The sequence below is a fragment of the Numida meleagris genome, chromosome 7, assembly GCF_002078875.1.
Source record: "Numida meleagris isolate 19003 breed g44 Domestic line chromosome 7, NumMel1.0, whole genome shotgun sequence".
NCBI classification, from domain to species: Eukaryota; Metazoa; Chordata; class Aves; order Galliformes; family Numididae; genus Numida; species Numida meleagris.
This window is the reverse complement of record NC_034415.1, coordinates 14,315,874-14,342,141: the sequence shown is the minus strand read 5'-3', so window position 1 is coordinate 14,342,141 and position 26,268 is coordinate 14,315,874. Positions and strand designations below refer to the sequence as shown.

The 26,268-nt window shown below is 41.5% G+C and overlaps 3 protein-coding genes and 1 long non-coding RNA gene across 9 annotated transcripts in view; 3 read left to right on the top strand and 1 right to left on the bottom strand.

Moving 5' to 3' along the window:
• Positions 1-4,023, top strand: part of BRDT (bromodomain testis associated) — a 28,122-nt gene extending 24,099 nt beyond the window's left edge. For all 6 annotated transcript variants that reach the window (XM_021404081.1, XM_021404082.1, XM_021404085.1 and 3 more), the window contains 2 exons: positions 1,585-1,747; positions 2,808-4,023. In XM_021404081.1, coding sequence (XP_021259756.1) covers positions 1,585-1,747; positions 2,808-2,876 — 232 coding nt within the window. In that variant the 3' untranslated portion in view covers positions 2,877-4,023. The remainder of the gene's footprint in view (positions 1-1,584; positions 1,748-2,807) is intronic.
• Positions 1-26,268, bottom strand: part of LOC110402244 — a 99,287-nt gene that overhangs the window by 31,389 nt on the left and 41,630 nt on the right. Inside the window, exon 5 of the long non-coding RNA XR_002440990.1 lies at positions 18,225-18,301. This is a non-coding gene — a long non-coding RNA (uncharacterized LOC110402244). The remainder of the gene's footprint in view (positions 1-18,224; positions 18,302-26,268) is intronic.
• Positions 8,732-24,445, top strand: EPHX4 (epoxide hydrolase 4). Its single transcript, XM_021404090.1, has 7 exons — positions 8,732-8,996; positions 11,561-11,646; positions 15,056-15,213; positions 17,262-17,390; positions 19,192-19,295; positions 20,151-20,299; positions 23,523-24,445. Exons 1-7 carry the CDS (start codon positions 8,754-8,756, stop codon positions 23,755-23,757), a joined length of 1,104 nt encoding a protein of 367 aa, XP_021259765.1. The 5' UTR covers positions 8,732-8,753; the 3' UTR covers positions 23,758-24,445.
• LOC110402239 (uncharacterized protein KIAA1107-like) overlaps positions 25,057-26,268 on the top strand; it is a 39,412-nt gene continuing 38,200 nt past the window's right edge. The window contains exons 1-2 of the mRNA XM_021404079.1: positions 25,057-25,422; positions 25,502-25,687. Coding sequence (XP_021259754.1) covers positions 25,313-25,422; positions 25,502-25,687 — 296 coding nt within the window. The 5' untranslated portion in view covers positions 25,057-25,312. The remainder of the gene's footprint in view (positions 25,423-25,501; positions 25,688-26,268) is intronic.

Sequence of the window (26,268 nt, the reverse complement as noted above, 5' to 3'; positions counted from 1 at the left end):
CCCCAACTGTACGACCAGAATTCATACCTGCACTCTAATATATTACTTTTCTACATCTGTAGTCAGAAAAATCCCAGTCTTACTGCTCTCCGAAGAGACAAGTTGGATTATCTAGTCTTCAAGAACCTTGTGTTAATGTATCTAAACTGTGCCAGTGTGAACTACTTCAGACAGTAAAATTCACTGGTTGCCTAAATAAGCATTCAGTAGGCTACTTCTGTAGCATTCACTACTAGCTATTTGCAGCTACTGTTTCAGTGAGTGCCTACATGTATCCAAGCCTGAGGTCTATTATTCAGTTCATGGGGATAAGTGGCTGCCTATTAATTACTGTCTTGTAGTAACATCTTGAATAGCGGTGCAGTACCCTTTATCAAAGGCTTTCTGCAGTATTTCCCTCTTCAATACTTATAAAGTTCTTTTCCTGTCTGTTTGGCTCCATGTTGGAGTTAGTGCCTAAGATGTCCTGCTACTGCCTATCACTGGCTGTCTTAGAATTGCTCACTTGTTTGGAGTGTGTTATCTCAAGAACTAGAGAATAAGCAAGACTCCTTTTTCCGAAAGTATAGCAAGCAGTCATGGCACCTTTCAGCTACTGGTTTCCATGAGGAAGAAACTGGGGGTGTAGCTTGTGCCTACAAACTACATGACAGTCTGCCTTGGGTGACAGGCATCATGACCTCCTGAGCAGCAGGAAGACCTTGAGGCCTTGAATTTCCTCCCCAGCAGCATCCTTAGTCTAAATTTAAAAGACTTCCAGTTTTAGAAACTTTGTTATTTCACATTCAGAAGGGCCAATCTGGAATCCTGCAATACATGCAAATAATGTTGGAACTTTATCTTAAAGTCCTTCCTCTCCTAGAGGAACCTTGTTTTAGCACTACTGCTTTAGCAGAACTTGATATAGATAACGGTACAGTCTACACCTAACAGCTGCAAAAGCAACCATCTCATTCAGCAGTGCTTCCCTTCCCCACTGGCATGTGGTATAACCAGTGTCAGTTCCAGTTGCTGCTGGAGCTACTGAATCTTCTTTTTCTTAAATAATCTGACAGTCCCTGTTTGCACTCTTTTATATCTTCTTCCTAGAAGGTTTCCATGATTCAGATTTACTGGTGTATAAAATGTTTAGTCCAGTTATCCTCTGCATCATTTTTAATGCAAGAGAGGTATATATTGAGTGACATCAGAGATGCTTGTCTGAAGTTAGTGACATTTAACTCATAGTTTAAAAGGAAGAATTTAGAAGCAAAATATCAAAACTAACTAAAAGTTAATCATGTGTGAAAAAATATGACTTCAGTGAAAGTTTTGTGTAACACACATACAAACCCTGCATGCATATAGATTAGAAATAGAACACAAGAAACCTTACCTTATTACCATATAAAGATTGTGCATACTATACTTCTTGCAAAGAGAAATTATTATGAATTAACTTGTAAAATGGAATCACATTTTATGTGCTAAGCACTGATCTATTTGCATAGTTCTGTTGAGTTGCACAGCCTTGTAACCAAAAATAAATAAATAGAAGATTTCAAGCCTATACTTATTCCTTCTCTATTCTTCCATTCTTTAAAGGGCCCATAAAGGCACAGGATTCAATGCTACGGTAATGAAATATTGTAAGCCCCAAGAAGAAGTGGATATGAGTACACAACTGCCAGAAGCTCAGCAACACATTCTTGTTCAGGACCGTAACTTGGCTAGACAAAGGGAACAGGAACGCAGAAGGAGAGAAGCAGTAAGTTGCTAACTCTTTTTGGTTGATTTTGTTTTAATTCTAACATTCAGATGAAAAAAGAAAATTCAGGTCCTTCAAAACAAGGACTTGAACAACTGAAAACAGCAGAACTCTGCAATATGAAGTTAAACCAGAAAATAAAATAGGATGATTAAATAAATCTTTAAGTAGCATCACACACAAAAAAAGTGCTCCTATTACTCATATAATGTTACAATAATGGTGTAGTAATCAGAAAGAGCAACATGATGGAAAAGGCATTACAAAAGAGGTGGAAGGACTGGCACAATAGAAAGGTGCTACAAAGGATAGGAAGTAGATCGCCCACCTGTATCAGAAGATTCTGGGTTCACAGGCAAAAACTCCACCAAGGAGGAATCTCTAGAAAGAGATCCTTCTTCAATGGCAGTCAGCCCTTAAATGAGGCATAAGAGGGGTGGAGCCTGCTGAATTGCCTTCACCTGTGCTTCCAGGGCTGACTGGGTCTTTCCTCCAGGTGCTCAATCAGTGGTTCAGGCTGTGACTCAACAGTTCCCATACAAATGGCATTACAAAATCAAATTTTAAAGGGGAATCTCTGCCTTCTTAATAAAGTCAAACTTCAGAACTATAGCAAGTTGCCTTTTCTCTTCAACATGCTAATGTACAACATGTCAACAAAAGTGCTAGTCATACTGTACTACCCTGAAATATCAACACTGAGCCTTTTAAAAACTAACTTACTAGTCTGATTGGTATAGGTAATGAGTGCTCTTTAATTGCTAGTATTTTTTAGATTAAATTTTTTTAAAACAGTTTTAACAGTATTATGCAGTTTGATAAAGATTGTAATAGATTCAGATAAGGTCTCCTGAAGCTATTATCCTGCTCAGCACTTTTCAGAAAGGACTCGAACAATACGTATATGTAAACTTGTAAAAACAGAGGAAGCATAAACTTATTTGGGAAGAAGCTTTGTAGGCTTTGTAGGTTATTATTATATCTTTATATTTGTCCTGTATAGTATTCATTACTGCCTGACTGCTCTGAGAAATAAATACACTGATTTGCTTTCTTGCAGATGGCTTGTACAATTGATATGAATTTGCAGAGTGATATTATGGCAACTTTTGAAGAAAACCTTGAATGAAAGTGGTAGTTAATGTAGAGCTTAACTTTGGTACTACTACTGACTGTACAACTTTGAAAATATAATAGTTATGAGCATAAACACTAAAATTATTTTAAAGAGCATGCAAGCTCCTGTAAAATGCTTGATATTGGAAGCTTGCTCACTGGCATCTGAAGCATCACAAGATAGTTTTGTTTCCTGTTTATAATATATATGTAACCTAGTCTGCTATGCAGTGGGATACTGTTGTTCTTTTGATTACAGTTCGTATTTTGCGTGTGCATACGTATGAGAAAATATCTACTTCTTGATTTTTCTTATTCTTTAATCCATTTTTTCAGAAACACTTCAGAATATGTTATACTATCCATACCCAAATTCTCAGTTTTAGTAGTCAGCGCACTAAATGTGCAACTATAAAAACTACTTTAAATCTAAGTCTTGCCAATTATATGATTACTATTAAGACAGTCATTTGATATGATCTTTGCACAGAATCTGGGCTGTGACAGAAGACTTCATAACAATGATGAATTCTACAGGGCGTGTAACATTACTTGTAATCAGAAAACAGTATTCCCTGGAATTCTAATCTCAGCAGTAAATCTAATCCACTTGCAAATCCTATATACTTGCATGTCTTAAGGTACAAACATGTTGATCTTCTGTTTAATGTATTTTATGTTAACATCAGTGTGCAAACATGTTTGCCAGATGGTTCTGATTTTTCATGGAAAGAAATTATCTAAAATACTCCCCCTCTGACTCCAGTTTGAAAGGCTTTCTGTTTAATGAAAGATTTTAATAATGTTGAGATACTTATCTGAAGTAGAAACTAGTCTAAAAGACCTATATTCTTGTTGATTACATACAACTTAATCAAACTAAGTACAGGACTAATTAGACATCTCTTTATAGAATTAATACCAATATACAGCATGTACTATGGAAATGTTGGAGGAAGAGTTCCCCTTGGGATAATCTGGTGTAGTGATCTTAAATTTTTTTGATCATGTAGCCATCAGCAAAAAAAAATGAGCATGTACCAGGTATACTTATTCATGTATAAATTATGTACAACTGTACAAATATTACGTACCCTATAAAACATACATAAAGATGGAAATTAAAGGATTAAATAAACACTATTCTAAACTTACCTTCTTTTGTTTATTAATGGTACCAAAAATAAATTTTCTTCCTGCATCACAGTGGATTGTCCTGTGCACTCCTCTTTGGAGGCCACTGCCCTAGCAAAAGTTCCCCTTGAAACTCTCTCCCCATGGAGACCTCTGGTCTGTCAAGTTCTTGGATCAAAACTGGAACTGAAGTTAAGAGACAGCGTTGTAGTGTGGTCTGCTACAGACCACTCAATTAAGTGGACAAGGCTTTCCATAAACTACACAATTTTCAGATTAATAAAATAAATTATAAAGTATGCATAAAAACAGCATCATGGGTAAGGAGGAAGTGCTACCCCCCCCCCCCCCCAATACCTATTTTGCCCTAAAAAGCTATTCTGTATCTTCTGCTTCTGTCACTGCTGGAATGGTAGTATTTCATTAATGTGTAGAAAGACTGCATATTGACAAATGCTCAAATTGGTATATTGCCACTTGAAGCATGTATGGAAGTCCACTTACATGAGCTCTCTGTGGATGTATGCTCATCTGTCCACTATCTGGGAGATCTGAGTACTTGGCTAGGAAAGAGATTCTGGGTGAAAGATGGGTTGTAATGCACAGGGATACTGTTAGGATGTCACATTTCCATTCTGCATCAAAATTGATTTAGCCCTGCCTTCGTTTCTAGTTTATACATCATTAATAACTCTCCATACTGCAATGAATTATTGCAGTTCACATTCAGAACTCTCTACCATGCCATTGCCGGGACATGCTTTCTGACTGAGTTAATGCAAGCTTAAGATCTCTTGCTTTGGAAATACGTGTGATGGAAAGGAGGAGGAGAAACTATTATTTGCATTTCATCCATTCTATGTAGCTATGGGTGCATTATTAATGGTATATAAGAGCTGGTGTTCCTGCCCATTCAAAACTCTGGCTTCTGTAATAACTTCTCTGCTCACAGCTTCACCTGCTCAAGAGGTAGGCGTGAAATTAGCCTTCTCACTAACTGTGATACACAAGTAAAAACAATCACACTAGTATTTCACACCACTTCATACTGTCATGATGACTTTAAGTTACAATGTCAATGGTGCTAATGCTGATCTGATAAACCTTTTATTTTCACCCTACAAGTCACTTAGAGAATAATCAGTTCCTCCCTACAGACAGATGACTGAGTTCAGAGGAAAGGAAAATGGCCTCCAAATGTGCCTAGCAAGCCTATAATTTTTGCATTATTCTAGATCTGTCACCACTTTCAAGACAATACAGCTTGCAAGCAAAAACTGACTGAATAAAGTATTGCTAGTTACCTAACCACGCAAATGTGTGTAAAGTTCCGTTACACAATCTTGCCTTCAACATTTGTGAAAATAGATGCACTAATGCACCGTTTCTATACTAGCATCTACACAAGTACCTCACATCCAAAAGCTTAAATGTCCTCTGTCACTAACGAACAGGAACAGAACGTGTTAATTTGTTTACTCTCAGCTGGAAACAGTCAGTGATGTGCAAAGTCGTCCTCTTTTGTCTCTCAGAAATGGGCTGAGTTGAACTGACAAAAGATGAGCAGGCAGATGGCACATAGCAGAGGGCAAAGCACACTGACAAAGCTTGTAAAACAATCTGCCTTGGGGTTGGTTTGGCTTGGAATTCATTACAACAATCTAGAGCAGAAGATGAGAAAATCAAAACGCAAAGATGCTAAAGAAAGATTTGTAATTTTGAGGCTTCTCAACTTTAGCCACATTTGCCATTAGCTGGCATGAGATCTACAGAAGATTCTGAACTCTCTTCTGGAAAATGCATGGAAGATATTTGTTGTGCAAGTTGGTTTGTCTCGGGTATGTAGACAGCATGGCCCTTCGGCACAAAGAAAGCATTCCTCAATGGAAGAGCAATTCCACTGCCTTCTTGGTAGAGGGCAGCTGAGGGAGCTCAGCTGGAGGTGCTGAGAGTCATTGGGCCAGGGTGGGCTGAAGGCAGCCCCAACAACATCTTTGTACAGAAGCCGCTCAGAACTGCAAGGTTCCCAGCGCTCCCATCTGCCAGCTCTGATACTGGATCCAGTAACAGCTGAAGATCACATAGCTAAACTCCATGGGCTACTGCAAAAGTTGTGCATCAGTGAGAAATCTGACATAAAACTACCTACGTAGTTAGATGTATAAACTAGAAATAGATTTATTATTATGAAGAAAGAAAACCTTAGCTCCGAGGTTTGTACAAGAAATATTGCTTTGTTTGGCCAAATGCCAGCTTGTAACAATACATATCACTGTTCCATCTTCAATACTTCCTCTACTCTAGATGGCTACTGTCACTTTGTGAATGCTGTGCCTGTCTATGGCAGGGCTTGCATTGATCTTTTTTTGGAGGTAGGTGGAAGCTCGTGGTCACCTCCAGGTTTTCCAACCCTGTTTATCCAACTTTTCTTAAGGGATGCTTTCTGCTAAGTCATTCTAATGCCTGGTTTGCAAAGGAGCCCACTGATTACTGTGACACAAACAACAGCAATGGTCATTTTCCTCCGGCCAAACTTTATAACTTCACTAAATGGATTGTAGGTCTGTTGATGTACACTCTGGGGAAAATCCTGCTGCAGGCAGTCTGACACTGAGTAGCTGAGAAGGCTTCTTTCCTGCAAAAAAAGGCTATTAGCACAAAGGCTGATGCATAAAAATTAGTTATGTGCTATTCCTAGGGTTGGCAGTATGAGTAATCGGAGTATGAACAGAAGGTTCAGGCTTGGTAGGCATGATTCACATAATCCTGCTGGAGTCTGCAGAGGTTGGTGTCTTAACTGAATCATAGCAGCTTCTGGTGTTATTGCTGCTCTTCTTGCCTAAGAAAAGGAAGGGAGCCTTACATAGCCTAGCAATCTTTTCTCAAGCAGCCTGATAAAGCCTTGACTTCAAATCTGCAGGGCTCACATTAAGACAAGCATGGATAGTGAACAACAGGATTCAAAGACTTTTCTAGTTACATAAATCAATAACACTGTTGTCAGCTACTGTGGGTTACTTATATTTCGTTTGTTACTGATGAAGGCAGACAAGTTTTTTTTATAGCTAATTGAAGATGTTACCTTTACTAGTAGTTACCTTTACTAGAAAACAAAAAGATCCTGCTTTTCTATTTTTAAGCTTTAAAAATGCATGAAAATTGGCAACATTCCTTTCTGCTGCTTCAGTTCTTCATTCCAGCACCTGACTACTGAGAGTGGTCAGGTGTTGCAACAGATTGTCCAGAGAGGTTTTGGATGACCCATCTCTGGAGGTGTTTGAGGCCAGGTTGGACAGGGCCCTAGGTCATCTGATCTAGCACTTGATCTAGCAACTGCCAGCCCTGCCTGTGGCAGGAAGGTTGGAAACTGGTGATCCTTGAGGTCACTCTAACCTAAGCCATTCTATGATTCTACGCTTCGATTTAATGAAAAAAAACTTGAACCTTTTGAAACCAGCATTAATCTTGCCTTCAGAGGGAGAACATTTCAGCAGAAGAGTCTATATTTTTAAGTGTAAACTCAGAACAAGTAGGAGAAAGCATTTGGTATGTAATAGACAGAAACTGTCTGCAAGCTGTGTTCCATGCACAGTATAAGACAATATATACTGTCTGTATGCATGCAAGTCCAAATTTGGTTGCTTTGTTTTTTTTTTCAGTAACTCATTAAATTACATGTGCTAATTAACAGACACGTAGTCTCTTCCCACGAGCTTCTACTTGCACTGTTTGAGGGAGCAAAAACATCCCTTGGAAGTTCTAGTCCTCCAAACTCAACTGGACCAAACACAAATTCTGGTCATGGTCCAATTCACTTGACATTTGGGCAAGTCTCCAGAAGCCAGGCAGGCAGCGGCATGCAGGTCTGCATTATGGGCTGAGATCCTGCCCCAAGGCCTCTCCAAGCCTTGGACCTACTGCACTCCACTGAGGAACAGGCGCAGAACAGGGAGAGAAGGTGGCTGGCCTTGAGGGGAGTTGGGCTTGTTCAGCTCCCTGTGTCAGCTCTAGGTGCTGAGAAGTCGGTACCAAACTCAGTGGTGGAAAATGGCCACTGATGATGGTCCAATTGCCTCTACTAGCCAATTTCTTGGTTAAAGTTCACTTTTTTAAACTATAAATATTTGTGCTGAAGCTCAAAATTGGTATGTTTTTCAGAAACATTCATACTAGCATGCAGTTAAGGTTGTAATATATTTACAGAATCATCTTTCAATGCACAATAGTTAAACAGCAGAGACAGAACGCACACGATTTTAAAAAATAGTTGAACTGTAACCACATGGCCATACACCTCTGTTTCATCTCACACCAATATGGTAAGTGTGTCCAAATATGAGATCAGAGAGAGCAAAACCACCACATGCAAGGATCTTGCAAAGGCAGCGGAGGTGTCTCCCACACGTACTTCTCGCAAGGACCTTTCAGGCGAGTTTCGGTGGGTGCGGCAGCCCTGGCCGTGGACGCGGCTGGGAGCAGCCCCTTTGCTCCTGGCCCGCTTTTTCCTTCGTTCCCTGCGGGCCACCGGGCGCAGAGCCACCGGCCGGGCAGGAACGCGCTGCACTGGGCCCGGCGGGGCCGGGCGGGAGGCGCGGCGCTGCGCAGTGCCCGGCGGCGGGGCGAGGGCCTCGGGGACCGCGGGGCGGGCGCGCCGCCGCCGCCGTGAGCGGTGCCTCCGCTCGGGCGGCTCCTGGCGGCGGGGGCGCTGCGAGCCCCTGTCGGCCGGCGGGAACGGCGGTGGCGGCGGCGGGGCCCGATGGCGAGACCGGGCGCTGCGTGCCAGCCGCCCGCCCGCCGGGTGATGGTGGCCGCGCGGGCGCTGCTCTTCTGGGCGCTGGTGTACAGCTACTGCGGGGTGTGCGCCTGCATCGCCGGGCTGCGGCTGCTGTGGAGCATCGGCCGGCGGCCGGGCGAGACCTTCCGCTGGGTGATGCGGGAGAACCCCCCCGCCTGCCTCAACGACCCCTCCCTGGGCACCCACTGCTACGTCCGGATCAAGGTGAAGGCTGGGGTCGGGGGGAGCGGGCCTCGCCGTGCGCACCCGTGCTTCCGTGCACGCGTTTCGGCTGCGTGCGCGCCCGCCCGCCGGTGCATGCCTGCACACGAGCACCCGTGCATGCCCCCCTCTGCCGGCTCCCCTGCGAGCTCGCCCCGCCGCACGCACGCAGCCGGCGCCGCTGCCTCGGGGGCGCCGCGGGAGGAGCCCGGGCCGGGCAGCGCTGCCCGTGGGGTGCGGCCCCGTGGCCTCGCGGCGGTGCTGCAGGGGTAGCGCGGAGTGAAGCGCTCAGCCCTGTCCCTAAGGCTGCGCGGTTAGAGCCCGCAGGGTTGTTAGAGACTGCTCTGGGTCTCTGCCTGCGATTTGCTCCTCCAGCAACTGCCCGGAATGAAGTTGTTCTAGCTTGGTTTCTTCCGCAGCTGTAGGTGAGCACTGCAATTTTCATAGCGTTATTTTTACTGGAATGAATACAGACAACATACTTCTGAGAGATCTGTGCAGGTTTTTTTTTGTTTTGTTTTTGTTTGTTTTTTTTTTTTGCCAGGCAGCGCTAACATAAATCGTTCAGCCTCCCAGTCCCTCATAATTTGCCTTAATGCTTTTTTCCAGCATCACCAGGAGGCTTGCACACGCTGCTGCACTCACATGCTGCATTTGTCTCTCCCATAGCACCAAGTAGTAATGTTGGGGTTGCTGGGAAGCAAGGGGGAATTGGTAATAACAGAGCCTTAGGGGCAAAGCAGACTGCTTGCCAGGATGACAGTTTGCCACTCGGTTCAGGCAATGTGAAACTCTCTGGCCGCTGGGTAACAGCAGGCTGATGCGTTACCTCCCAGACACACGTATCCTAGAGATCTGTGCAGGTTTCAGCAAAAGAAAGATAAAAGCGTGTTGATCCTATGCCCTGTTGTTGCATTAACAGAGAAGAGGAGACTGAAAGGAGCAGCTGAACAGGTGTAGGATGGGCTTAGTTTGGGGTATGTGACATTTAAATTGCTGCTGATTGAATTTGCGTGAGTAAATGCAATGTCCTTAAAAGCAATAAACTGATTAAATAAAAGCATTGAGGGTAAATCCCTAAAGGACACTAAGAGAAAGAAGCAGGGTGGAGGAGGGCTAGATGACTGCCCACTGAATTGAGAGGAGAATCTCTGGAATAAAACTGAGAAACTTTTTTGTGTTAAAGTGATCAAAGGCAGGGATGGTATGGAGAATGGTGGAGATGATGTAATGACCCTAAAATTTACTGGGAAGAGATCAGTAAATACTTAGAAACATAGAGATATTTCAACTTCATTGGCATCCCAGAAGAGAAGTATCAGTGTAATTTTGGGTAGAACTGAACAAAAAATCCCTACTGTATCTATAGTGAGGACAAAAATAAGAAAGCAGATGTGCCCTTTTCAGAGCTCCCTCCAACACCAAGACACATGCTAATGGCTTTGTAGCTGGTTAGTGACTTTGCTGTGCCAAAACATTTCAGACAGTTTGAAACAGTTTGGGCAAGAAAAGCTTTCTGCACAGTTCTGACCCTTAAGGTCTCAATCGACAGCAAAGGAAGGAGTTTTATCTTCTCTTTTTAAAACAGCAGTGACAGTTCATGCTCTGACATTTGTTCATGAGCAATGTGGCCTTTCTTCCTGCAGTTTCCTTCAAATGACTCCTAAATAGCATGTTGTATTTTATGACCTAAGTCCTTCCCAACCTTGTACCCTCATCTGTGTAAGAATTCAGAAAACCTAGTAGGCCATCATTTCAGTTTTACATTCTACCAGATTTGACCTTGAGTTAGCGTAAGCTTGCAGACATCCATTCATTTCAATGGCATTTCAGTGTTCAGCCATCACTAACTCGTCTGCTGGTGATAAGACTCATTTGTTTAAAAGATGCATCAGAAATAGTGATTATAGACAGGGTAGAAAGAAGATGATTACATGAAGGCTTTCTCTTCTGAAGCAAGTCTGAAGCCTTGAACAGAAAAAAAGCAAGCAAAAAGAACTTCCTTTGTAGTTACTTACTTTTGATTGCTTTGTTGTTTTTTTTCCTACGAATCCATGCAGTGCTTTATTGTGCAAGATTGTAACTTCATGGTTTAAAATAGTTACACAATCTTAGAAACTAAGTGAAAGATGAAAAGTGCATTAAAAGTATATTATGTCTGAAAGTCTTTCCATCAAATACATGCTATGTCGGTGAGAAAGCAAGGTCCTGGCTTTTATAATGATCTTCATCCACGTCCTCCTCCCCATGCCAGGGGGTGGTCTCTCAGAACCCTGAGCGTGCTCATGGCTGAACCGCCACACACTTGCATAGCTGGGTATGAGTCAAAGCTGGCTGTCCGGGAAGGGGCTGTTGCCACTGGGCTGTGGGATGCTCAGCATTGTCAGCATGTACCAGAACCTGATCTTGGCACTACAGAAGACTTCAGCTTTGAGAACTGACAGTTTGGTACGTTTTCAGGGGCAGTACCTTAGAATGTTGTCTAAAACTGTACTTATTCTTGAATACCAGTACAGCAGTTATAATGCAGCACTAAGAAAACCAAACTTCTTTTTCTCTCCTTCTAGGATTCAGGGTTAAGATTCCACTATGTGGCTGCTGGAGAAAGGGGTAAACCACTCATGCTGCTGCTTCATGGCTTTCCAGAATTCTGGTAAAAACTCCCTACATGCTTTTCTTGTATAAATGAGGCTGCTTAAGATAACTGAGAGAGATAAGCAAAGCTTAAGTAACCTCAGAGTGAACTGTTTTATATCTCTATGCATATTAACAGTATTAAGACCTAGTCAGGAACAAACCATTCACATTTCTAACTGCAGCAAACATTCCTACAGGCTGACTCAACCCAACTGTCTTTTTTGAGCTGTCATTCTATTCCTTCCCAAGTATGTACTCTCTTCTTCAAACTTTAGGGAGGAACGGCTTGTTTTTAATGAACTTCGCTTTTGGAGAACACACAGCATTTGTACTAACAAAGCTGAAGTTTGGAACTACAGCAGAGGGTGATAAAATGAGGATCCAATATATGTTAAGCGCAGTATGGATTGCATTGTTAAAAATACTATATATGAGTTTTAACTGGGGAAGGGAGAGAACTACTAGTTCTATAGGCTGCTTTGCAGACTAATTTCAGAGTGCTGCTCAGAGGGAAAAAGGCTCTATTATTAGTTCGTCATAAGATGAATGACGAATCAAAACCAATCCTGTACGTTAGTTAATAGCAATGAACAGCAGTCACATGTCTGACGTTTGAACCAAATCGTTTGGGCTGTCACAACCCAGTTTAACTAGGAGGCGTGGCTTGCAGAACTTCCACATAAAAAAACAATAAGTGAATAGAGAAAGTGGTGATGCCAGTAATTCAGCAAGTTCAGTGATCCTTTTCCTTTCTAAACTCAGATATGGAACTGTAATCTTTCAAGCCAAAGTCAGGCCATACCATGATAAATTGACCCAGGTCAATGAGAGGCTAGTTCTCGTCCCTTAGCAATTTCCTGTAGATATGAAAGGCATTGAGGATGGTGGTAGAGGGTCAGATTTATTATTTTAAGATAAATTCTCAACTAAGTATGTTGTTCTAATAATAAATTGCTAATTACAAGTCTAAAAGCTGTACACATCAACTAAAAAGTCCATTACATTGGGGGGATGCATATTATACGCAAGCATTATGCGTATCTTGCAGAATGTGCATTTAATGTGTATTCCAACACAGTAAGACAGCTGTGACTATAGCTAATTTCCACTGCAGTGGAAATGCAAAAATTAGCATTTCATGTATATATTCTACCGAAATCCAGTATACATCGAAATTCAGACAGCTGTTTTTACAATTTAGAATGGTGAGTCATGCTTTAAGTGACAGTTCATATATTATCTGACCATTCAAATGGAATGGAATAATGATTAAAAAACTGCGGTGTAGGTCACCAGGACCACCAATAGCACAGTTTACTATTTTTAGAAAGAAGAATACATGCTTACAGTTTATAAAGGAGTTACACTACAAAAATACTGATGTTGGCTTGTTAATTCAATCAGTGCAGAATTTTTATGCAAGGATAGAGAGTGTTCACAGAGCATGCAAAAAAAATCACATTTTAAGAGAGATTTAAATCAGCATCAAATCTGTACTCTTTGACTAGAAAAAAAAATTGATACAACCCAGAGTAAAAATTCTTAATTGTAGCAAATCCTTTGCTTTTCAGTGCCTCAAGGTTATAAGTAGGACAACTATAACCAGAGAACATCAACCTTACCAAGTGACTCAGGATGTCTAAAGATGAAAGATCACTTAAGAATATAATGCACTAGAGCCATTAGGTGCTTTAGATGCATAAGAACTTGAAAATCAATATCAATTTTGTGGAAAGACAAAATATTTGAAAGTGAGCATGATGTGTTGAGACAGCTGGGTACCTGCAGGGATGCGTGTAAGCTGCTAAATTTTGTACAAGCTGTCTTTCAGAAATAACATGATTAGGAAGTCACAAAATAATTTCCGTTATTTAGCCTTATGATAATGAAGGCATTCACCAGCATTCCAAATCCTGCTTGCAAAGCAATTGTCTAATGGTTATATTTCATACCCAGTAAAAACATTTCCTTGCATATGAAATACATTCAGTCAGACATTTGGTGACGGATGGGCTGCTGCAGCTAGACATGCTCTGAAACAAACACAGTTTATTTATTTATTTATGGCTCCTGCTGTTTCTTCTTACTGAAATACACATGGTAGCTACAAGTTACCATGGCAAATTCTGCTTCCAAATCATTGTATAATGCATTTAAAAATTTAATTCCTAGAGATCTGTGATAAATCTTGCATTTGCATTATACAGCACTGAAATGAAAAGGTTTTGACTGTTCTGTTTACATGAATACAAATTTCTATAATTAATAGGTATTACTGTAATATTACTTACGGTATATTCAGAATGCCTCGTAGGCTGGAGGCAAAGCTAAAAGTGGAATACCCAATGGACTGATATAGATAGTCTGAATTTGGGTAGAATTCTGTGCCTCTCTCATGATACCTGATGATTCTAATGCTTTGTATCATCTGCCCGACTGAGACTGCTGAAATAAGAGCAGAAGCAAAAGCTAGATCCTAGCAAACAGGGATGCAGTCAGTGTTATATATGTCTAGAAGGATGATGTTTTTCATGTATCTTTCTATTACAATCTAAGGCCAAGTCTTCTTAGCGCTGGCTATTCTGAAATCTAATTGGTGTCAGTAACAGTCGAAGGCGGGTAGGTCTTTCAGGATCATCTTCACTATTTTCTTGCTATTTTTGCATTACAAACATACTCATCCAGTCACTACATACTAATGCAGAATGAGGAATAGCTCAAGCTTCTGCCTTCTTTATTTTCTATGTCTTTTAAGGTATGTGATGATCTCACTCTTTTCCACAGAAATGCAAGCAATGCAATGCTTCATGGAGTACCAACACACTGACAGATTGTTCTGGAACAATTCTGGCAGTATAGTGACACCGATGAAAGTAAATCATATGGAATTCACCACATTCATTTGTTATTCATTGTATTTCTTTCTTTGGTTAATTTAGCATATGAATTACCTGACATTCCTTTTCTGAAGAGAAAAAAAATCTTTCCCTGGAGGCATATTTCCCTAGTCCATCAAAATTTGCATATGAACAAGGCAAGGAGAAGAGAAAGCTTTTCAGACCTTACTTTTTTGATGACTGAATGGTTACAAGGATAAAACAGAATACTCCTATGTGTGTTCTGTTTATGCCTGCTTCCTTTGCAGCAAAGGGACCACGCCAGACTCCAGGAACTGTTAAAACATCCAGGCTCTGGCCATGCCCCCTCCTTGGCAGCTGCGTTTCCTTACAGAAGAATTCAAAAAGGGAGCACAAAATTGCCATAGCCACAAAGGGATAAGCAACATACCACAGAAAGAAAAAAGAATCTAACTGCAAACTAAGCCACAATTATCTATCCTGAACTATTTGGGAGCAAAAGCATTGACTGCATTTTAGTATCATACTGCTTGACCTTATAACTCCAACTTTTTTTCCCTTTGTTAGGTATTCTTGGCGCCATCAATTGCGGGAATTTAAAAGTGAATATCGAGTGGTGGCCCTGGATTTGAGAGGTTATGGAGAAACAGATGCTCCTTCTCACAAAGAAAATTACAAGTTAGATTTCCTGATAACAGATATAAAGGATATTTTGGAATCTCTAGGTGCGTTAGTAGAAGACAAACTACTCAGTTCATGGAAAAAAACACAAGTGTATAAATATTTGTCATTGATTTAAAGAAAACTGCTTCTCTTTTAGATATACACATGCTAGGTATACACATTCTAGATATGTAGAACTATAAAGCTAAGGATACTCCTATTTTATGGACTATTACACTACTAATGGACAAGGTTTGTTTTCCAATCATGATGTGTATGCCAGTATAAACAATATGTAAAGATCATTTCCCATCATGAATTTCAAAAAATCTTCTCTATGTATGTGCTGTGAAATGCAGCAGAACAAACCTATGATATTTTCCCCTAACTAAAAAGACCCTTCACTTACTCCTAACAATTGCACTCAATAAATACTTACTGGATTAGTCTAATAGCACTTGCAGACAAGAGAATTTGTATCAGGTGAAATTCTTCTAGCACAAACAAGATAGAATAAATATTGTGGGCTTTATAATGACGATGACAGTACATCTGCTGCATAAAGAAAAAAAATCCCAAAATACTACTCCTGCACATTAGTCATTTCTCAAGAGCTGAATCACTCTGTCTTACACAACAGTGCGAGGAGCGGGAGAGAAAAAGATGCATTGCTCTCTGTGGCAAATACACAGTGTAGTGGATCTCGAACTGAAGCATTTTGGCAAATTTTACCCCTACAGCTCAGAAGAAAGTGCAGCTGTTCTGACAATAAAAATAACACCTAGGGAAGAGTATTTCCCTTCTATACAAATAGAAAAAAGATTAGACTCATTTTAATTCTTTAGATACTCTAGAGATAGTGAAACAACTAGCTGCATTTCACACAGTAAAACATAGTACTGCAGTGGTGCCAGTTCCAAGGCTTGAATTTAGGATTCACTTTGCTTGCAGTGTCTGAATATTGTCGAAACATTGGGCAGGCAGTCTCCACACTGTGCTTACATTTTCCAACCTTTGCTGGTTGTGTTAATCTCCATGGTAATGCCACGGTTATGTTTGTGAAGTGCCCTCATCATAATGTACTTTCATAGGGATTTAAAATTTTCTAAAAAAAAAGTATTTCTGACACTTCCTATCTTTGTTCTAACTCTAAGGTAAATTCTTTTGGAGACCTTGATTATATCAAATGTCCTCAGTGAGATTTTTATTCAAGAGGGATTTTAAGATGCTTTGACAACTGCGTCCAGATTTGTCAGAATTCAAAACAGTTGGGCTTTTATACATTTTATTTGTAGCATATGTGCTCAGTATTACAATCCTTAGTGAGGACTGTGATAGTACCTGACACTGTAGTATGTATTCCAGGAATGGTTAAAGGAGGAATAGTTAAGCTTTCAAAAACAGACATGATTTCCAGCCCCCCCCAACTCTCCCTACCCCCTTTTATTGCTGCAAAATTCCTGTTTCCATCACTGGAAGAGTAATTAGGTGAATGCTAAGAACTCTCAAAATTGGCATCAAAACAGCGTATGGAGAAGTGCTACTTTTATACTTCTAAATATTTAAATGTGCATATTTATCTATACATATATATGTATTACATACGTGGCCATTACGTATAATCTAGCATAATGGTGATGTATAGTGCTTAGCTAACCTCCCATATTCAAAGCAACCCATAAAGATTGATTTTGCTCAGGAGGACCTCAGAACATTTCCCAGCCTTTCAGTCTGCATTTTCAAACTCCAAACTCTCTAAACACAACATATCTACATACATTATAATGACTGCAATTTGAATCGTATATTTGACCCTGCACTAGCTGATATGTGAACAGAGTGGCATTTGGATACCACATCACTCCAATTTGACATTGATGTTAAAGTGTAATTGGAGCCAAATTAAATAATTTTAAGTATGTACTATACTTTTTGCTATAATAGGACTTCTTTTTTTTCTGGCCATTAGTAATGGAAGCAGTGCAGTATTAACTAGTTACATTAGTAAATGTGCTGGATCACCTATTTTATCCAGCAGTTACTGTATGTGACGATTTCTATGGATACAAGTTTCACTGAAATAAAACACAAATTTGTGTTTACGTGGTAGGATACAACAAGTGTGTGTTGATTGGCCACGACTGGGGAGGAATGATCGCTTGGTTAGTGGCTATATGTTATCCTGAAATGGTGACTAAACTGATTGTGGTTAATTTCCCTCATCCTTCAGTGTTTACAGGTGAGTTTTATAGTAGTTATAATGTTCTATATGTTAATCTGGAGTACTTGCATTTTCATTAAGACTGTGTTTGCTCTAAGTGATTAAAGAAGAACCGGGTACTTCTCTTTTAGATGTTCTGTTACCTCTCAGTGTTTGTACTGTGCTTTATGAAACAGTAAGATATCCAGCATTATACAATGGGAAATAATTTATTGCAGGAAGTGGGACTGTTTGCAAGCAAATTTACTGGATTTTCTTCTTAATCCTTGAAGTTCCACAAATACAATTTTCATGAACATGAATCAGGGGTTAAGGTCTCACTGTATTACTAAAACTGCATAAAACAACCTGGAAATCAGACTTTTAGAATGTAATCCTCATTTAGGTGACAAGTGAAACTTTGTCTTGTACAATATTCACTGGAACAAGACAGCTTTCCAGTCTACTTACCAGAACCTCAGGAATGTGCTAGCAGTTAGCTCAAAAAGGGATTTAGTTGTACTAGCAGAATTTGTTGTGTGATAGGCTTTGAGCTTGCCTGCTACCCACAATTACAAAATATTTCATAGGGATTGGATATACATTCAGTAACTACAATGAGAGTAGTACCTCACTCATTTTAGTTTACCCAGTTGCTGACCTTATGCTATTTCCATTTTTAAAGTCACCCAATTTCCCCAGAAATAGCTGAGGAAATTCAGCAAAGCTTTATTTTTCACCTCTATTGAATGTAAATCTGACCTTAAGGCACCATGGAATCAGAACTCTTCACACATACTGTTCTCACAGTCTACTTGGCCACCTTTCCAAGCTATTAAAGAACATTTTGCCAGGTAGTTAAGCTTCACTTACCCAAGGAAATGTCTGTTCTTCTCCACTGGAGCAAGCAGGAGCTGCTGCAGTATTTTCACTGAGAGCAGGAGCCAAAGCTGTACAGAAGCAAAATGCATATTACTATAGCCTTTCTTAATATTTGTTCGCATATTTTTAAAGAACAAAATATGCTACTCAGCTTGATAAAGTCTCCCTGGATCAATTTTCTCCTATTGTGAATAAAATGAAAACAGAGAACTTATGAATTGAGCATTCTGCTTGCCTTTAGTACCATAATCTTTATGATCATCAAAGTCTTATTTTTAAAAAATATTTTTGTTATTTGCACAATTAATGCCATAACAGCAGATAAAACATTCCCAGGCACTCCTAAGGGATTAATGTAGTTACAGATTTGAAACTGCTTGATCTGTGATGTTGTACCTTCCATGTCACTACTTTGGGCACACTCTAATCACTTAGTTACTTAATGCATGCCATTCCTCGTTGCTAGCTGATAGCAATTATGATACCAGATTTTTAAGAGTTTCATCTCAGGTTTCTTGACTTACCACTCACAATGTAAGTGTATTATCATCTACAGATTTCTTTACATCTCATCTTTGATGAGAGAATTACTTACAGGCAAAAGCAATATTTGTATTTATGCTTCTTACTCTACACCTTAAAAAATGCTTTGGACTAGCTGCACAGATAGAGCTCTTAAATGAAAACTTCTCATGTGATTAAGCTCATAAATATCACTGCTCTCACCTACTCTTTGGCAGGCTTCTGTTTTGCTGCCTGTTCCTACTAACACATATAAAAGAAGAAATATATCTTAATGGCCGCATCATGCACTTACCCCCCCAAAATAATCATCTCTTGTCACATAATGCAGTATTTTTAAAACATTCCTTTAAGTTTAAAAAAAATAGTGATATTAACAGTAATTTTGTTTAAGTCATCAGTTTTCATTTTTAATTCATGGGCATTTTTGTTTCAGAATACATTCTACGACATCCATCACAATTGATTAAATCTGGTTACTACTTCTTTTTCCAAATGCCATGGTTTCCTGAATTCATGTTTACAGTAAATGATTTCAAGGTGAGCAAACGGAGTGCTCTTGTTTATATATTTAACTGTGAATAATGGAAGAATTACCACCTACGCTGATCCCCTCTCATGTAGTGATAATTATTGGAAAAAATACTGAGCTTTCTGATTTTTCTTCAGTTTTATATATTTATACAAAGCAGAATAAAAGCATAAAGAATCTGTGCTTGGTTTGGGATCTCTGGCAGGCGTTTGGGTACATACATACTGTTAACCTCCAGCACTACAGTGTGTTACTCCACCTTGTAAGTCAGCTGGTTACAGGCTGTGCTCTGCCATGGACACATTTGGTGCCAGGAGAACTGCTGACTTAGCTGCAGCTCCTGAGAGTGGTGGGACATCCCCTCACCACACACTGCCTGCTGCAGGGCGGGCAGCCTGGCAGTTTGGATATCGCATTCTTCCAAGTGGTTAATTCTGCCTAAGAAACCAGTAAGGCCAACATCTTATATAACTTGAAACAATCAAAATGAATGTATAGAAAGAGAAAAAGCAGCTGAAGGCATGCATCGACTCATGCATATGCAGCCCAGTCCAGCACTCCCAGTGCTGCAGACATGCAGGACGGAGACCTGGGGGATGCTGCCTCCTTCTGCCTCCCACCTCTCAGCTGCTGGACTCCATCCCGAGGAAAAAAAGTATGTGCCTACAGCCTGCCACTGCCAGTCACAGGCAGGCTAAGGTGTGGAACTGAGTAACTTTGCAATAGTGCTATTTGCCTGTACTCTTAATTATTCTACAGTAATCTATGAATAAATAGGTTTTAGAAAGATGTGTCCTGTTGAAGGAAAGAAATAGCATTTTGTAGATATCTTATGTGGTGGCTTTTTATTCTTCCTTTGGTAGGTTCTGAAAAGTTTATTTACCAGCCAGGCCACTGGAATCGGAAGGAAAGGATGCAGATTAACAGCAGAGGATATTGAAGCTTATCTCTATGTGTTTTCACAACCTGGTGCATTAACTGGACCAATCAACCATTACAGAAATATTTTCAGGTCAGTATAACATTCTGAAACAAGATAAAATATTCTAGAGCCCTCTAGAGGCCAAAAGTGCTATTGTATTTTCTGCTGCTAAGACAGAAGGGGGAAAAAACTATTTCTAACGTCTCAGCAGTTAATAAACACATTCGGTGTCAAGCAGCAAAGTACATTGGAATAGATATCCACGCAAAACAAAGTAACAACCAGAGTTGTCTCAAGCAGCCAGGCTTGGCTTTAGAGGCTGACACCCTCTGCTTATCTACCAGAAACCTAACAGGGTCAGAACATGTTTAATCCTGGTCATTCTCTACTCAGGACTTGTAGCCCTGGGCTGTAGGAATATATCAAAAGGTCTGAACTCTTTACTCCCTCAATGCCTGTTTCCAACAGTGTTAAATCTCCTGCATGTTTCTGTAACTTCCCTGAACTCAGCACATTTTTTGAAGCAGATTAACTTCAACCTTCCCTGCGTCAAACACAGTGCCACTCTTCCTGCTCTTCTTGTGCCTTCCTCATTGTCACTGTCAGGAAAGCAGTCAGCAGGGCAATGCTGGGAGGAAAACACGTATCCAAGCTAGGCGCTGTCTGCACAGGCTGAGACAAAACAGCATAGAGAGATGGCATGTTATCTTCTAAATAAGCTAACACCAAGCACAGACACCAGTGGCAAATATGGGAAGCGGCTGTGCTTGTAGCAGTGCCCCTGTTTACAGCCACACAGAGCGGCTGGTGACAACAGCTGGGACATATAAGGGCAACAGGTGTCACGACAGTTCCCTGCTACTAGAATGGCACAGCCGCAGCCCGCAGGGTATGGCTAACAAACAGCTGGAGAGGCAGGAGGGCCCTTAGCCTTGCTCATTAGGTTTGCCACAGCATCTTGCATCAGTGAGTGCCTATTAACCAGCTACAGCAGCAGCAGTGAAGAGATTGTAGTAGCTGCACTGCTGTGGGATTTGCATGAGTAGAAGAGTTGCATGTTTAAACTACTGGTTCAGGCCTTTTTCAGGGTCAAGGAAAAAAAGGTATTAATCAGGAAGTATCTTCACAGAGCTATTAATTCTGCAGCATGAGAGTTCTAGTGCACTGCTTGGTTTACCTTTCTAATGAAAATACCCCTTGATGAATTCAGAGAATAACATTCTAGGTGGTATTAGCCACAACACAGCAGGCTTTCCACTGGAAGAAAAGGATGGGTCTTCAGTTCTTTCTGTTCTTGCCACCAATTCTGATGGTCACATGTTAGGTGAATCATTAGCTATCATAACTGGATTGAAATTTTTACTTCCTCTCATACAAGCAGCACTTAGGTTCTAATGATTTGTATTCACCATGATTCCCAGTGGGCTGGCACTGGTCTCCTACATGTGAGTGGTTTCCATCTCATTGCTGTCCTCCTGGAGGGGGGGACCAATTGGAGCTTAATTTTTCTGAAAGGTTATTTCTGTAGAGATTATTGAAATGAGCTACTTCCCATCCGTTGGGAACACATACTTGTATAAACAGAACAGCAGTCACTCCGTTAGTTTAGATAGAGTTTAACCAAGACAGATTTGCAAGATGATTATCCAGCGGATCTTGCAAGATGAATCTAAATGCACTGGATCATCAGATTATCAATTTTTTAAGATGCTACTATGAAAAAGCTATGGTTCTGGGGGTTGGACCACTTTGTTGGAAAAATGAAATCTAAATCCACTGCTACAAAAAGTCATTTTAAGAATTTTCGTGGTTTATCAATCAAAATGAAATTATTATTTAACATGACCTTTTATTACTAATTCTTGGAATGATGTGTAAGTAGAAAGGAGGAATGTCTCCAAAGTCTCAATTCTTGTCTAACATTAAACTAATGTGTGGCATTCTCTTTCCCTTTCCCTTTTTAGAGTATAGTTTCTCGATTAACACCTAAATTTGGACCTTGCAATAAATTTTTCATAAAAGTTTGTTCAGAATATTTTTTTTATACGACTGGCTTAGCATTATCTTGTTTGAGCATTAGCATAATAATGATTTGTATCTGAGCACATAGAATCTGCTCTGAATTGTTGCAGTTAGTCTTTTCCAAGATAGAGTCTGTTCTAAGACAAAGCAGTTCAGGAGAAAATACAGATAAACTTTTCAGCATCTCTGAAATAGATAAATAATAAATTCTGATGTGTTAACGTGATTTCTGTTGAAATAGTCTTTCATTTGTGTCTGCTTGTCTTCTGTCTTCTAATGTCTACCCTCAATGTAAGGAAACATTTATAAAATAATTACATTCAAAATAATTGTATTAAGAAAAAATAATGGAAAGTTTTTATAGAAAGTTTAAATATGTCGATGTGGAGGTATAATTTCATTAACATTTACTTTCTTTCCTTCAAAAAAATCAGTGTCCTACAATGTGTAAATGCTCTTGAGTCTGTGTTGTGGTTCAACGTGGCAGCAGCTCAGCACCACACAGCTGTTTGCTCACTGCTCCCCAGTGCAATGGGGGAGAAAACTGGAAAAAGGTAAAACTCATGGGCTGAGATAAAGACAGTTTAGCAGAACAGAAAAGGAAGGCAAAATAATAATGATAATAATGATAAAAGAATACACAGAACAAGTGATGCACAATGCAATTGCACACCACCCAATAAGTGATGCCCAGGCAGACCCAGACCAGCACCAGATCCCACTGGCCAATTCTCCCCAGTTTTCATTGCTGAGCACAATGCTACTTGGTATGGGACATCCCTGTCATTTCCTGAACAACCATTTTTTGGTAAAGCAGCATGGGTAGTCAGGTCAGGATGCCTTGAACACTACATTATAAACATGATTCAAAGCACTGTGTTTCACTGAAACCTACGTACAGTAGATAATACAGGTTCAGAAATCTGCCATAGCATTCATCAACCCAGGGAAATCCATGGACCACCAGAATTCTGGCCATGTTGTTCTACATTCACTTTTACAGAGATTGTGGAGCTCCTGGGCTGTGCATCCTGAAGAAGCATCATTCATGCTCCAAAAATGAGACTCCTGTTGCAAACAGCTGCTGATGACAGACACGTAACTTTACTATCCTTAACACTTAGAGCACTTTGAGTCACATGAGGGTTCTCTTCGTATTGTAGAAGATACACTAAAACCTGAAAAGCCTGCAATAAGATTATCTGTGTTGATTTCAAAAACTAAGTTGAATGAAATCTGTCTTGGCGAATTTTATAAAACAAGACTAAATAAATGTGTTTTTTTTTTAAAGCTGCCTACCTCTGCAGCACCATGAAGTCATCATGCCAACCCTGCTCTTATGGGGAGAAAGAGACGCATTTATGGAAGTTGAGATGGCAGAAATTACAAGGATTTATGTTAAAAATCATTTCAGATTAACTATTTTGTCTGAAGCCAGTCATTGGCTCCAGCAGGATCAACCTGACATAGTGAACAAGTTGATATGGACCTTTCTAAAGGAAGAGACAACAAGAAAGAGAGAATGACTGTATATGTTCTAAGGAGTCTACAAAAAAGCTCTTCAGATTTAAAAAGTAATTGTTATCAGGGCCATAATTCCAGCCTGCCTTCTATTTTGAGCTCTGTTAGAGAAAAGTGTTTTCGATGTACTGTACATTTGGACACCAATGTTTCTGCTAAAAGATGAAGTGAGTATGAGAATACCAACATTGGTTTTACCTGTATACTTGTATTTTGCACATAAAAACACCTGCCTTAAGATATATGTATTTGTATAGAAAGAAAATCATGGAAAATTGCTTGGTTTTGTTTTCTCCCTTGCTTAACAGTCTCTTTGTGTGGTGCCTTTACAAATTTATAATGAAATAATGGAGTGGTGCCATACAGAAGGAAGTCACAAGTTTTCATTCTCAATTTGCCTGATTTTTTTTAATGTATTTTACCATTAAACAGTTACTAACTATTTTTATTATGTATATTTTAGCATACTGGACGACTGAAAAAAATTTTGGGCACATTTCTAGTCTTTAAGTGAATAATGATACATATCTTGTTGTATTGTTGAATGCAGCTGCTTTGTGCAATGTGTTTTTCTTGACTAAAAAATGGGAACCTGTACACTCAATGTCTGAACAAGAAGAATTGGACATTAAGATCTAACATGTATCAAAACCACCTCTGTGTAATAAAACGCAACTTACATTACTCCCTTTACCTGATTTCCTATGGAGAGGTTTCTTACTGATGCTCAGAACTAGGTTTGAATAGCTGAAGTGTCTGTGCACTTCCTCACGTGATGATTTATTGGAAACAATGCCTCGGTGTTGACATCATCCTAGCATGTACTGTTCTCATCTCCAAGAACTGCTGCCAAGTTTTTTGCCAGTGCTTCAGACACTGATCCTGCCTTTCCCACCCATGAATGGTACCTGACATTCAAGTATAATTTTCCCACAAACGTTTTCAACATTTATATACTTAGATGGTTACACACCTCTTAAACTGAACTACAAAGTTGGAAAGATTCCTGTCTCAGAAGGATGCTGCAGAGCTTTTACTATTTACACAGCAGTTTAATCTCGGTACGAAAACCTCTGCTGGAAACTGAGGACATTCCCGCTACTGGCTGCGCCCCGGTGCGCAGCGCTCCGCGGGAGGCTCCGGCAGGTGGCGGGGATCGGCCGAGGCACCGCGCCATGAAGCCTCTCCCGCTACGCCACGCCCCTCCGCGGAGGGGTGGGGTTAAGCCGGAAGGCCCAGGCCCGGCCCCGCCCCGCCCCGCCCCGCCCGCGGGAGAGTGTGTTCGGGGCGCCGCGGGGAAGGGCGTGGCCGGGCGGCGCATCGCGAGTCCTCATTGGTGGAGGCGGCTGCCGGCCGCGGCCCGAGAGGCAGGGTGGGTGCCTGACCCGCGCCGAGGAGTATCCGCGTCCTATGGTGCGATGATGGCTCGGTCCTAGCGCGCCGTCCCCCGCGTTGTCCCTTCTGCCTTAGTGAACCCGGCCGGGCCGCGCTTCGGCGTCGTAGCGACGGTACTGTCCCCGAGCCCCCGCCCCGGGCCGGGCGCTCAGTGACTGCCGGCACATGGCGCGCTGCGGTAGCGGCGCTGCGCCGAAGGGCTCCGGCCCGGGGGCGGCGGAGCGGCAGCGACTGAAGGACGCGCTGGCCGAGCAGTTGCGGCAGGACCTAGGCAGGTAGGCGCGGGCGGGTCGAGCCGGGCCGGGCCGGGCCGGCCGTGGCGGTACGGGTAACGGTGCTGGTGCGCTCCCGCAGGCTGCTGGCGGAGGGGACGCTCTCCGACGTGACGATCCACGTGGGCGACGCGGAGCTGCGGGCCCACCGGGCGGTGCTCCTGGCGCGGGCGCCGCGGCTGTTCGGCGGCCTGGGCGGGGGGCGGCCGCCCCGCGAGACACTGCGACTGCACGGGCCGGGGCCCCCCGAGCTCCGGCGCTTCCTGCGGTGAGTGCGCGGCCGCGGGGGGGATCAGCGGGCTGGGGGCGTTCCTGAGCCCCCGACTTCCACTTTCCGGCACTAACACCTGTTGTGAAGCTTTCCCTTTCTAAGCAGTTCTTTCACAGCCTTCCCGCAGCGTTTGCAGAAGACTTTGCTGTACCTTGCTTATTTCCCACTGCCTCCATCCCTCCTCTGATGGCACACAGCTACGTGCTGTTCAATGCATTGTAGAGGCTTGTACAATCAAAACGGAGGAAAAGCAGCAAAAGTGCTGAACGTATCCTTTAAAATTGTCTGTGGCTATCACTACACTAATAGCAAGGCTAACTGTCAAAAACAAGGAAGAAAGTGCTAGTGGTATGTTGAGAAATGGTCACTACTGACTAGGAAAGCCAGGAGAACTTCATGACTGATGCATCAGGTCAGGAACTACGTGGCCATCCCCAAAGCCATCATGGCCGAGGCCGAGCAGTGCAGCAACATGGGGTGCTGGAGGAGGTGCAGGTGGGCTGGCAGCTGCCCAGGGACTGCTGCAAAGGCTGGGCTGCATTCCCAGCGCCAGCTGCTAGCACCTCTGTGGCATCATG